Genomic DNA, 13,495 nt, shown 5'->3' with positions numbered 1-13,495 from the left:
TCTCGGCTTAGTGCCACTGGAAACACTCGCCAGCGCTACCTTTTTACACTTCAGTACTCTCAGATGGTTAATATCCTACAAAAAAACATCCTATTAAACGTAAAGTGTGCTTAGCTGGTAGACTGCTTCCCGGCATGCATGAAGCCTGGGCTCTACCACTAGCCCTAGCACCAAAGAAAACCAGGTATGGTGAGTGTCTGTAATCCCAGCACCAGGGCAGTAGAGGCAGGAAGGTCAGGAGTTCAAGGTCATCTGTCCTCAGTTACAAAGGAAGTCTGAGACCAGCCAGGGTTACACCAGACCTTGTCTCAAAATAATTAAAAAGCAAGTGTGAAGCCATACATTGTTTGTACGGGCACCCTGACTACCAGAGCAGATATGAACATCTGGCTGTCCCCAGTAAGCCAGACAGTAAAGCGATTTGCAAAAATGGGCTACTACCCCCTTTTTTGCCATTACAGTTTTTTGTCTTAGTGATTTTATTTTAAATGGACACATTTACTTTTTTTCTCCTCTAATCTCTAGAATGGTAAATCCCAGTAGATGCATTCCATCGAAGCTCTTTGGGTCCTCATAAGTTTAAAAGTAAACAGCAGGCTCCCGGGAGCAAGGTGTCTGGCATTGCTGAGCACACGCACTGACGGCAGTGTGCTGACCATGCCCCCATCCTGCCCTGAGGTCTCTGTCTTGGAACTTAACTGAGGGGGAGGGCAGCAGCAGTGGACGGCAAGAGCTATTGGAGTGGATGGAGTGTTACTTTTAATTCATTTTTCCTGGTAAATCTGGAAGGATTGTAGTCTAAAGTATTCGTATATTATGGTATTAAACTTTTGCAGGCAGAACCTGAACTACTGACATACAGGAACAAAATACAGTGTGTTTTTAAAGGAAAGCCTTAGAGAGTTAGCTGGCTGTAATAATGCACACCTTTAATCCCAGCACTGGGGAGGCAGAGGCAAGAGGATCTCTGAGTTCCAGGCCAGCCTGGTCTATATAGTGAGACCCTGTCTCAAAAAAGAAAGAAAGAAACCAAAAAACAAACAAACAAACTAAACAAAAAAGAAGGGAAAATTAAATATAAGAAGAAAGCATTAGAATTAAAATGAACCTTGGATATTTTCCTGTCTGACTTCCTCCCAGGTGAAGAAGTTTAGGTCCAGAGAAGATAAATCCTGTGCTCATGGATGCACAGCTAGGGACTTAGATAAGAGGTAAATATTTAATAGCATGAAGTATATCCCAGTCACTGTTTTTGGCAGGGCAGATCAGCAGGGAACAGAGAAGATGCTGTTTCTGCTGCTGCAGAACTTTCTAGTTGGAACAGCACGGAGCAGTGCCAAGCCTTGTACTCTTAGGTGGAAGGCCCCGCGTCGTGCTCAAGCTGCTGCTGTCTGCCTTAGGTAGTCTAGAAGGCTCCTAGTTGCCAACCAACTGTATTTGTTGACTACTGTCCATTGCTGTTGGGTTGGAGTTTTGTTTTTTATTTTATTTAATTTTTGTCTGTGCTGTATTCTTTCTGGATTCCTGGAAAATTTTAAGCCTATTTGTATTCAGCTTGTGAGTTTTACCATTTGACTTTAGCTTTGGGACTTAATTGAAACTCTCTGATGTTTGCAATAATTAAAAACCCAATAAGATGTAGATATCTGTAAGACCATGAAAATATTTGAGTATTTGAGAATAGATAGATAGATAGATACACATACACATATATACATTTGTATATATAATGTAAAACCTATCTGACCCCAACCAAGTGACCATTCTTTCCAGCAGTTGTATGGCAGAGTCATTTATTGTGACATCTCCACACATACAGGAGGCCTAGCTTGTTGAAGACACTCTCTCTGCAGGTACTTGCTAAGCAGACCATTGGGTTTACAAGGCTCCTACACTTGTGTGGCTGGCATTTTGTATTACTTATAGGAAGGGCTGATGTTTACAATGACAGCGCTACGTCTGACCTGACACTGTCATTTACTGTGTCTGAACCCTGATGCTTAATCTGTTTTTGGAACTCATCTGTTCTGTTTGTTTGCTTTTTGAGACTGGGTCTCTCTGTGTAGCCTTGACTGTCTGCTCTGTAGACTGGGCTGGCCTCGAGCTTGCTGAGATCTTCCTGCCTCTGCCTCCTGCTTGCTGGGATTCAAGGTCTGCACCATCACTGCCCTGCTGGATCTCGGTTTTCTTACTAGTAGTTTCCCAAAGTGTTTGTGAGTGTTGACTAAGTCACACTAATTAGTCCTGTCATACTAACACACACGTTTCCTTTCCCTGTCACTGGGTCTGTGATGGAGTGACTGTGGAGTGGACCCGAGAAGGACAATCAAGAGAAAACTGGTTTTTCACCTTTGGAAAATGTTGGTGATGTAGCAGGAAGCTGTTGTGCCATGGGCTAACCCTCCTCCCCTTCCTTCTCTCCATAGCTTGTCTTTAGCTTCAATGATAAGCTCTTTGGATTACTGGTGAAGGACATTGAAGCCATGGATCCCAGCATCCTGAAGGGAGAGCCTGCATCAGGCAAAAGGCAGAAGGTAAGCTTTTTTCCTAGTCTCTGTTAGGTAATCTTTTTGACATGACTTGCACAGGGTGATATGTTTCTTACTATCCGTCTGGTGTAGCTTTCCATACTGTGTGTTCTCCCTCTGAGCTCCTACGACCTCACCATTGCTGTAGCCAGTATTGCTACTGACCTAGAAATTGAAACATACTTAATTGCAGATCTATTAATCTGTACTAGCTGAATACCGGTATCTAGTGTGCATCAAAGGAGATGAACTGTGAAGACACAGACATTGCCGTGTAGGAATTGTGGAAGATAGCTGTGAGAAAAGCAAACATAACTCGGATGACTTCATTTCCCCCTCAAGTCTAGCCTGGCTTTGAAACGCCTACAGTGTACTAATTATCATCCTTCTGTACAGATTGAGGTTGGACTGGTTGTTGGAAACAGTCAAGTTGCATTTGAAAAAGCCGAAAATTCATCACTCAATCTTATTGGTAAGATTTACAGTTTTTAGAAAATTTCAAATGAAGTGGCAATGTCTCTGATATTACATGTGAGTTGTGTAAAATGATTTTCAGGTGGGGCGGGGGAGGGAGACCCTTCCTGTAAAGCTTGTGCTGTCAGATGTGCTGATACAAGATCTCGGGCCTTCCACTGGAGTGCCCGTCCAGCTGTAACAGTGTGAAACACATAGGCATATTTTCATTTTCTTTTCTCCTAGCCATACTTAAAACAGTTCAAAGGGAACAATGACTTTAGATTTTTGTTTGTTTGTTTGTTTGTTTGAAAGTCTAAGATAATATTAGGCTCACGAAGATTTGTATATGTAGCTCCAGAATCCCAGTAGCCGTTGCCAGTTTCTCCTGGTGTGACTATCATACAGTGCAGTTACCCAGACAAATTCCATAGAGCCATTGCTGCTGCCCAAACTACCGTCTTAGCTTGGATTTCACCGGGTTTTCCGTTATGCCCCTTCTCTCTTCCAGGGTCTCATTCACGATCATCCCACCCTACTCATAGTTCTGACAGCTCCTCAGAATTTCATTATCTTTTATGACCTTAGTCTGTCACTGTCCTTTAGTGACCGGCTGATGAGTGTGTGCTTAAACTCTTCCCAACAGATTGGACCCTGTTTTCTAGCCTTACTTTGATATGCTAAAATGATGCAATTTCATCTCTAGGAATAGCAGCTCATCTAAGTAATAATGTGCTAACTCAGATTTATGTTCATGTCTGTCCCGATAGAGTAGAGATTTTCATTGGCTATACAGCCTTGTCCAAAATTACTTAACTTTGTTTAAATGTAATTTGGGGGCATTTTATTGTTTTTTGGGGGATTTTTGTTTTGGTTTGGTTGTTCTTTAGTCAATAATTTACCAGTTTCTGCTTTTTTTCTTTTACCTTTTTAGTAAAAGATTGTTTTATTTTTTTCATGGTGTGTGTCTGTGTTTGTGTGTGAGTATGTGTACTGTGTACGGGTGTCCTTGGAGGCCAGAGGGACAGTGTCAGATCCCCTGGAAGTGGTGTTGTCGGTGGTTATAAGCTTCCCAGCATGAGTGCTGAGAATCAAGCTAAGGTCCTCTACAGAAGCAGAACATGGTCTTAACTGCTGAGCCATCTTCAGCCCAGACTTGCCTTGAACCTGTAGACCTCTGGCTCCCAGGGCCCTAGCATGCTAGGACCAAAGGCACATGCCTCGTGCCTATGGACAAGTATTCACTAAAACAACCCATACTTTAAATTGGATTTTATTTGTATAGTATTTATAACTTATCTTATATAGTTAGTATGTGTGTGTTTGAGCGTGTGTGGCATGGCACATGTGTGGAGCTCAGAGGACAACTTTCGGAGTCAGTTCCACTGTTTGAGCCGCAGGGATCAAACTCAGGCTATCAGTCCACAAGAGCCTAAACTCACCAGGCCACACCAGTAACCCTTGATTTGCTTTTTTTTTTTCTTAAGATGTTTCAAGCATCGTAAATATATCTCTACAGTATAATTTTAATGCCCCCCAACAACATTTTTATGAAGGCCATATCATTATGTCCTATTACTGATACCAGAAATTTATGATGTGATTTTCTTATATTTTACTTTTGTATACTTTTTGTTAAAATAACTTATCCCAAGACAGTTCTATAACTTTTGCACAGTGTAGGTGTTTTCAAGTAATTTATGTGAAGATGTGATGTCAGTTGAAAAATGAATTTGTATAGTAATTTGGTTTGTAGTAAATATGACCACAAGAGGGCAGTAGAGTATAAGCAAAATACTTTTGATCACCTTCTAAAGGAAAGCTTTAGCCTACAAAATTCTAACCAGAAAATTATTATCTGAATTTTTTGTTTTGTTTTGCTTTTAGTGTGATGTTTTCTTTTTTGGCTTTGTAATAACCATATTTCCCCCTTTTTTGTTTAGAGCGTGCTATAAGGTATCTTGTTCTTTGTGTCCGAGACAGGCGTGGTTCTCTGGAGTTACTTTAGGTGGCAGTCTGACATTTAAATTAAACAGTTTGTATCATGAGAGAATTTGTAAGTCTAACTTTTTCAGTCATTAAAGTCTTTAGAATGTTTCTTGTCTCCATGTGACAAGCCATCAGATTCATTCCACATATCTTCATAGGCCGAGGTCTAGGTGAGTACGTGTATCTCATACACACTTACCAGGAGCTGTGAGTGAGCACTTGCTGTCAGTGATTTCTGAATCTAGTGGAGTTAACATCAGACATACACATGGTGTTTCCGTTCAACAACTAAGTTCATCTGGTTGGATTAAAGGTTCATGAGAGGGAGTTCTGTGAACCGATTGCAGGTAGCTTAGATGAGCATCAGTTTAGTTGGGTTTGGAAGTTTATTACTGACCATGAATGGAGACCAGACAAGATAGGAGAGTTGGGCTTCCCCCTCTCACTAGATGGTCGTCCAAGAGCGTGCCATCCGCCTTTACGTAATAGGCTGTGTGTGGGTTCATCTTGAAGTCCAGGGGTGTCTGTCCTTTTTATACTTACCTATGGTGTTTTCCTCACAAATTCGATTCCGTTTGTTTGACACAGGCAAAGCTAAAACCAAGGAAAATCGCCAGTCGATCATCAATCCCGACTGGAACTTTGAGAAAATGGGGATCGGCGGTCTGGATAAGGAGTTTTCAGATATTTTCCGAAGAGCATTTGCTTCTCGGGTGTTCCCTCCTGAGATTGTGGAACAGATGGGTGAGTCTGACCAAGCCCCGTGCTCCTAAGGAAGCACATAGATGATGAGGCGGTCTTCTCAATGGTTCTGAAATGACTTTTCAGATCCATCCAAGTATTTCTAATGTTAACCTCTTAAAAAAACCAATCCCCCTCCCCCAACTTAAAAAAGAAATTAAGTTTCACGAGAAACTCAAAGTATTACTCTTATGGGAGAAATAATAGAAATGGTACTTACAGTTTCTCTGTTGTATCTGTTTAGGTTACATTGTTTTTCCATGGGCATTTTAGAAATGGTCCCTCATTCTGAAGACCCAGCGTGGGTCAGGTTTACCTGACAAACTGTCATTTTCCATCCAGCTGAGGACATTGGGCGGATGCTGGCTGCCACATTGTGCTGTGCTGCCTTACAGCCCCGGTCAGCACTTCTTCGTCTAGTAAATGGATACTTGGCAAGGTTTTTAATTAGATAAGTCTGATCCCCAGAGACAAATGCAGGAGATGTATGGGAGTCTCCATACTTGATGTGAAGAAATACTCACTCTCTTCATTTGTCACTTTTCTCTTGACGGTTTATTTAATTTATCTGTGTGAAGCGATTTTCTTTGCCCAGTGGAAATACTGTCAGGACTGTTTTCAAATCCGTATCATTGGTTGGATTGGAGTGTGAGCTGCAGAGTATCTGGGAAAGGAATTTATAATAGCTTCTTGCAGACTGAGTGTGAAAACAGGATCCAAAAAAGCTGGAGGAATACAAATGTACTGCCCCCCTCTCCCCCGTTCTTTCCCTTTAAATTGCTACCGGGAGATAAGAGTATATTCATCACAGCGGACAAGAGCTGCTTTCCAGGGACTAAGCTCTGGGTCGTGTTGGCCGGCTGTTGGTTGCTTTTCTGCCCGGTTGCTCACTCTGGTGAATTACAAGCACAGCACACACCTGTTCGCTGGGTAAAGGTCGAGTTTAGAATTGGATTAAGACAAAATGACAGAGGCCCTCATCACCTGGGTTTTATACATCTTGAAATGGCAGTGGCATATTTCTTATCTGAGAGATACAAAGGCCAAATCCATAAAAAAAAATCCAGACTCCAGTTTGGAAAGTTGCAAGAAATGTGGCAGTTCACTGCCTGATAATATGTGTTTGAGGCTCAGTAAATCCTTAAGGAGTTTTGACAAAGACTTGGAAATATTATTTAAATATATTTTAGGTAAAAACGGAGTCAATGGGCTGATTCTAAGTGTTGAATGTTGCACGTTATTCTTGCAGAGGATTTTGCCAGTTTTAGGGCTGAGTCCTGGGAGAGGGGAAGGATTTTGTGTTTTTTACTATTTGTGGGGTCCAGCCAACCAGCAGGAAAACAGTTCTTCCAGGAGGATGCTGTGCCGATGTGCCCCCTCCCAGCTGAAATTAAATCAAGCAGGTTTGTTGTTTGTCCTGGATTTGGTCTGTCTTTGGTGTGATTTTGAAGAAATGAACTGTAGTAGATGTTTGTCCCAGGACTCAGGCTTGGTGACCGAGGGCTGTGGACCTGAAGTTTGAGGGTTGCTGTCCAAAGCCTTTTTATGACTTTAGTTCTTTTACTATGCTTATACTATTTTAAGACACACACACACACACACACACACACACACACACACACACACACACAGGCAAGTTTTATTCTTTTAAAAGTACCCTGCCATGACTTTCTTCCCTCAAGAAGCAGGTATTATCACTTAATTTAAATAACAGCCTGCTGTAAAGCTACCTGGGCTTTTGAGCTGAATTCAAAGCAAAACAACAAATAACAAAAACAACAAAACTCTGCTGCTTTCCTTACTTTAAAGAAAATGCCTGAGTATCTTTTTTTAAAAAGAGATTTATGTGTTGAGAAATTATTATCTTTTATGTAGATATTTCTTGAGGTTCCTCTTTTCCTTTAAATTTTAGGGGAATTAATAAAGCATTTTATTGCCCTCCAGTTAGAATTTGGTCACACACTTATCATTTGGCTTGGTATAAGTCAAAAGCTCTACATGAGAATCATGTATACACTTGAGCTTTGACAAAAGGCTGAGAAACAATCAAGCCAAATGTAAGTCAAATTACATGTGTTCACTTAGGCATATTTTATGTTCCTTTCTCTGCTAGATGGAAATAAAATTGGCTGATTTTTTCACTCTTCGTTCACTAAGTAGATTTAATAATATATCCTGTGGGTTTAATAACTAGACAGGGTAAGATGAGTTAAATCAATCAAAAGAGAAAAATATTTAGAAAATAATAATTTCTGTAAATTATAAGGCATTTGTAGCTGAAAACTTTATTTTGGGCTCAACAGATGGTTCCTTCCCATGAAGTCTGGAGTTATACTTACATTGAAATAAGAATGCTAATTGGATTTGTTTTGCATGTGTACATATATCTTTATATGGATATCAAGATTCTAATTTAGAAAGTCAGATGATAATCTTTGCCCCTCTGGCCATTGTGTCTATGAAACTGATGGTCACGTCTTTAGGTAACTCATGCCTTCCATTTGGTATTAAAATTTTATATTTTCTTCTAAAAACTGAAAACAGAGATTAGGCTATTGTGATGACAAAGGGGTTTAAGCAGAGACACAGTTATGAGGTAGACCTAGAGAGCAGGTGAGGTTGTATTCCTACAGACCGCTCTCACTGATTTCAGGCTAGCGTCTTTGTCTTCTGGTACTTTCAAGTACATGGTATATACCTTCCTGCTTCTTAAAGTATTTTATTTAATAGAATTAAAACTCAGAAATCCTAGCTGGGCTTGGTGGCGCATGCCTGAGAGGCGGGCAGATGGATCTCTGTGAGTTTGAGGCCTGCCTGGTCTACAAAGTGAGTTCCAGGACAGCCAGGACTCTGATCCACAAAGAACACCTGTCTCAAAAAACAAATCAAATAAACAACAACACCACACACACACACACACGCACGCACGCACGCACGCACGCACGCACGCACGCACGCACGCACGCACGCACTAAGGAAATCCTTAATCAGCAACCCCCTTAAGTCCTTCCTACCCAGGATACCAGCACCACCATTTGTACCACACAGCAGTGTGAGCATCAGAAGCTAGCTTCTGAAGGGTAGGTGAGTGAGCTCAGTGGCTCATGGCTGCCCTTAAGCATTCTCAGATGTCCTCTTCAGACATTTGCTGTGCTTGCCCCTTGTACGAAGTTTTGTGGGGAACAGTTGGGATGGATAAACAAGTGATGAATTACCTCACTTCTCATTCTAGCTCTAGCAAAGGGTGTTTCTACAAAGAAACTTCATTTTCAGCATCCCTGGCAATAACCACGTAAATGTTGGAGCCAAAGAACAAATTTTTAAACACTGGAATATCAGCTAACAGTCACCCAGTGGCTCCGAACGCTATTCTGGGAGTAGGTTCACATCTCCCCATGGAGAGGGGCTGTGTCTTGAGAGCTAGGGAAAGGTTGTAGGGACCCAGAGTCACAGAGTCACTGCCCTTTCCTAAGGACTTCTGACCCACTCTTTGAATTGGTTCTTTTTGTCCCCCTCCTCACCCCTCCCTCACTAAGTCCGTTTCCAACCTTCATGCTTAAGATTTCTTTTGAAATTCAAGAGGAAAGCAGCTCTCCTCTGGTGTAAGTGAGGCGGCAGCTCCTCTGAAGGAGAGTCTGTAAGGGGCCTTTCAGTCACACCCAGAATCTCTTGAATGCTAAGAACATCACAAATAAGACCTAGGGGAAGAAAGGGCTGGAGCTCTGTGAGCGCCAGCCATGTTGTGGAGAAGGGGAGTTCTCGCTAAGATTAACATAAACACTGACAGTCTGGGAATGCATTCACACCCCCACTCCGGAGAGGTTGCAATTTAAATGGGGGTTAAGACATCTCCTCGAACTCCCAGGCTCTGTAAACGGAGCCCTGAGGCTAAAGAGCTTATCTGAAATTTAAAAAAAGGGGAGGGGAAAAATTGAAGGTTTCTGACATTCATCTTTTTTCCTTGTATTAGTCATAACTTGCTTTTCAGCTATATTTTAGGTTTTGAATGCCAACCTGACATCTGTTCAAGTCTGCCTGTAATTTATTAGCAGAGGAAGAGAAAGCAGTTGCTCACTGTGGGGAGATGCAGACTTCTCTCCTAGCCTTTGCGCTGGATTTAAGGAATGCAAGACTTACTAATTCTCACTTCAGGTTAGGATCATTAGAAAGGTTTTCATTTCGTTCTTTTTCTAATGAAAAGAAAATAGTTTATGATCATGCAACTTCACCATCTCTACTGCAGGATAGAGGCAAAGGGTATATGCTTGAAACAGAACACCCAGAGGTAAGGTAGCCTTTTGCAGGTAGAAATTTGTTTTACCCTGGATTTTTTCCGCCGTTGTTTGCCTCCCCCCCCCACCCCTTTCTGCTCTTCCTTCTTCCTTCCCTTTCTTCTGTAGCCCAGGCTTGCCGGCAGCGCCGCCTCCCTCCCTCCCACGTGAGCCACTGAGTGCTAGAATGAGAGACACGGGCACAACACCCACTCCGGCTCATTGTTAACTTTTACATTACATCTGTACGTGAGTAGGAATAATGTACTTGCACATATCTCAAAGTCAGGCTGCATTCACAGTCATCCAGCATTTTGAAAAATTAATCTTCAGGCAAAGCAATCGGCTGGTAGAGTACACAGTGGGTCAGATTTCCTGGTAACAGTGGTGTTGCCAATACAGAGCTGATGCTAGAGAGGGGATGCTAGAGAGGGAGAGGGCTAGCCCAGCGTGCCATCAAGTCCTTGGTTCAATCCCCAATAGCAACAAACAGCCAGACAAGCCAGCAAACAAAGGGCTAGAAGTTGACCCGAATGTGCCCCAGGAAGGAATGACAAGGTGGACTGTGGAACGAAGCACTGTGAGTACAGACATGGCAGAAATCAAACATGCCAGCCGGGCAGTGGTGCCACACGCCTTGGGAGGCAGAGGCAAGTGAATCAAGGACAGCCAGGGCTATATAGAAAAACCCTATCTCAAAACAAGATAAACAAAAAGTAAAACAAATGCAGTATAAAATTCCCATTGAATGGGAAGAAAATGTTTATCTCTATAAGGGGTGAGGACCAAACAGAGACCTTGTTTCTTTTCTATTTTCTTGTGTGTATTTTGAGCAAATACAATTTCTTTATTTTGTTTTTTTGATACAAGGTTTCTCTGTGTAGCCCTGGCTGTCTGGGAACTGCTCTGTAGACCAGGCTGACCTTGAACTCACAGCCTTCTGCTTCTTTCCTCCTGAGAATTAAAAGCATGTGCCACCATACTCAGCCCTGCTCTGTGTATTTTATTAGGAGTTTGTGTTTTTACTGTACAGTTTTAAAACAAGCAAATAGATACTAGCACAGGCTATCTCTTAGGATGGCTCTTAGAACAGAAAGACATCTGAGCACAGGTCTGTCCCTTTTCCTTCACAAAGTACATAGGGTTCCAGGCCCAGATTCCCTGGACCCTGGTGGCTGAGTGACAGAGTGCAGACAAGACACCTGTCCTACTCTACTGACGGAGAAAGGGTTTCTTGATAGATAATATCTTCCTGTCAACTACTTGTTCCCAGTAATTCCCACACAGAGATGGGTGTAAGTCCTGTGTCTTCTCTTCAAATGGGTGAGCAAATATTTTTGTGGAGATCTTTAGGTGGCTGGCCAAAGAAACACAAGAGGGGAAAGACTGGGAGAAGAATGACTTGGGATAGCAGAATTTCTGACAACTGAAAAACCGTGCCCAAATTTATCTTCGATAATCAAAAGCCTCTTGAGGATTCAGCTCCCTGTGACCCTGCAGTGAAACAGTGTCTCTTCTGTCTTGTGCTGCCACTGCTGAAGCAGGAGACACTGCCGCCAAAACGGCAGACACTGATCTAAATATTTTGCTTGTATTTTGTATATCAATCTATTTAATCTCCACAACAACCTTTGAGACATCTACTGTATTGTTCCCATTTTATGGAGCAAGAAACTGAGGCTCAGAGAAGTCAAGGAGTTAATCCAAGACACCCAATAAACAGTAGGGGTAGATTTGAACCCAGCATGGCCTCAGTTCATGCCCTTGACCCCTCTGTTGTTCTTCCTTAATGAAAGCCCACAAAGAGAAATCACTGGAGTGGGTCTTCCTGAGCCCAGTTTGGAGGAGTCAGCCTTTGAATTAGCCACAGCTATTTCAGCCCTGGCATCATTAATCTGCTGGGCCAGACAGCTATTCAGTACAGAAGGCAACTGCCCCGCACACTGTCAACAACTCTTCCTGGCAATCCCATATGTTCAGGTTGTCCCGACCTGAACACATAAAGGCTGCTGCAATGCTTACTGTAAATGCCACTTTTTAATATGTGCATTTTTAGCATCGGTTGTAGCATAATACAGGAAGTGACTGCTAGGTTGTGTCAGAGAAGTTGTCTTAAGGAAGCAGTCAACCTAGAGGCAAAACATAGTCAAGTTAAAGGACCACTAAACGTTAAATAATGGACCCTATTAAAGGATGTCACAGCCAGCACATGATTAAGTCCCAACCAAGTGGTGATGACAGTAAGTCACCAGGGACTTAAGGAAGTTTCCTTCAGGCTCCATGGAGAGGGAGCTCTTGAGCGAGAGGCCTTGGATGGCAGAGGACAGGTGCTGCTGTCCATACAGGGAAGCACAGTAGGCTAGACAGTGGGAAGCATTTGGCAGGCCTGGCATGCAGAGCAACAGTATTAAGATTCAAAAGTCAAGGTGTCAAGTTGAAGCTGGGTTGTGGAAGTCTGTAAATGAGATGACTTTTCTGTCCGACATGACCTTCTGAATTGTCTGCGCTCTTTACTTCCTGTGTGCCGTTGATGTGCGTAAAGCCTGGCTGCTCTCTTGCTGCTGCTGCTGCTGCTTGGGAGTTTTCTTATTTGTTTTTAATTAACTAATTAATTAATCAATTATTTTTTGCAACAGGGTATCTCTGTAGCCCTACCTGTCCTGAAACTCATTCTGTCTACCAGACTGCCCTCAAACTCTGAGATCCACCTGCCTCTCCCAAGTGCTGGGATTAAAGGTGCGTGGTGGTGACCCCCAGCTTGCTCTGTCAGTCTTAACATACTGCAATTGTTTGTGTGCGTGCTTGAGGCTGGGCAGTTCTTTGCTGTAAGGAACTCACCCTGGACATCACACATCATAGGAGTTTTAGCAGCTTCTCTCCCCTGAGTCTTTCCTTATACCCCCACCCATGTCAGTTAAACAATGTCTCACCTGGCCAGCAGAGTCATCCTCTTTAGGGAGTCAGTGCTCAAAGGCTTTGAAGGCCACAGCCACACTGCCTTGAGTTGTCCACATCCAGCTGTTTGGAGTGTAGTCCGTCAGCTGTTGTTGGACTAGGAACTACTATTACCAGTCCACAATAAGATAATTTGTTTGTTCATTCTTTTTCTAAAGAGTTATTTATTTTATGTTTGTGAGTGCTCTGTCTGCATGCCAGAAGAGGGCATCAGATCCCATTACAGATTGTGAGCCACCATGTGGTTGCTGGGAATTGAACTCAGAACCTCTGGAAGAGCAGTCAGTGCTCTTAACCACTGAGCCATCTCTCCAGCCCCTTATTTTTGTATTTTCAAGGCAGGGTTTCACTGTGTAGCCTTGGCTGTCTTGGAACTCATTCTGTAGACTAAACTGGTCTTGAACTCACAGAGACCTGCCTGCCTCTGCCTCCCGAGTGCTGGGATTAAAGATGTGTGCCACCATCTCTGACCTAAGATAAACATAGAGAAACCAAGAGTGAGCATCTAGAAACCCTTATGCCAATTTAACATCACCATGATGTTTCAAATTGTATTTT

The 13,495-nt window shown here is 42.6% G+C and overlaps 1 protein-coding gene across 2 annotated transcripts in view; it reads left to right on the top strand.

Annotated features, from left to right (window-relative positions):
- Positions 1 to 13,495, top strand: part of Nsf (N-ethylmaleimide sensitive factor, vesicle fusing ATPase) — a 132,378-nt gene that overhangs the window by 37,011 nt on the left and 81,872 nt on the right. For both annotated transcript variants that reach the window (XM_028780624.1, XM_028780625.1), the window contains exons 6-8: positions 2,427 to 2,534; positions 2,925 to 3,000; positions 5,559 to 5,714. In XM_028780624.1, the coding sequence (XP_028636457.1) occupies positions 2,427 to 2,534; positions 2,925 to 3,000; positions 5,559 to 5,714 (340 nt within the window). The remainder of the gene's footprint in view (positions 1 to 2,426; positions 2,535 to 2,924; positions 3,001 to 5,558; positions 5,715 to 13,495) is intronic.

Source organism: Grammomys surdaster, unplaced genomic scaffold (genome assembly GCF_004785775.1).
Source record: "Grammomys surdaster isolate TR1022 unplaced genomic scaffold, NIH_TR_1.0 371, whole genome shotgun sequence".
Taxonomy (NCBI): Eukaryota; Metazoa; Chordata; class Mammalia; order Rodentia; family Muridae; genus Grammomys; species Grammomys surdaster.
This window is presented reverse-complemented; position numbering and strand designations above follow the sequence as displayed.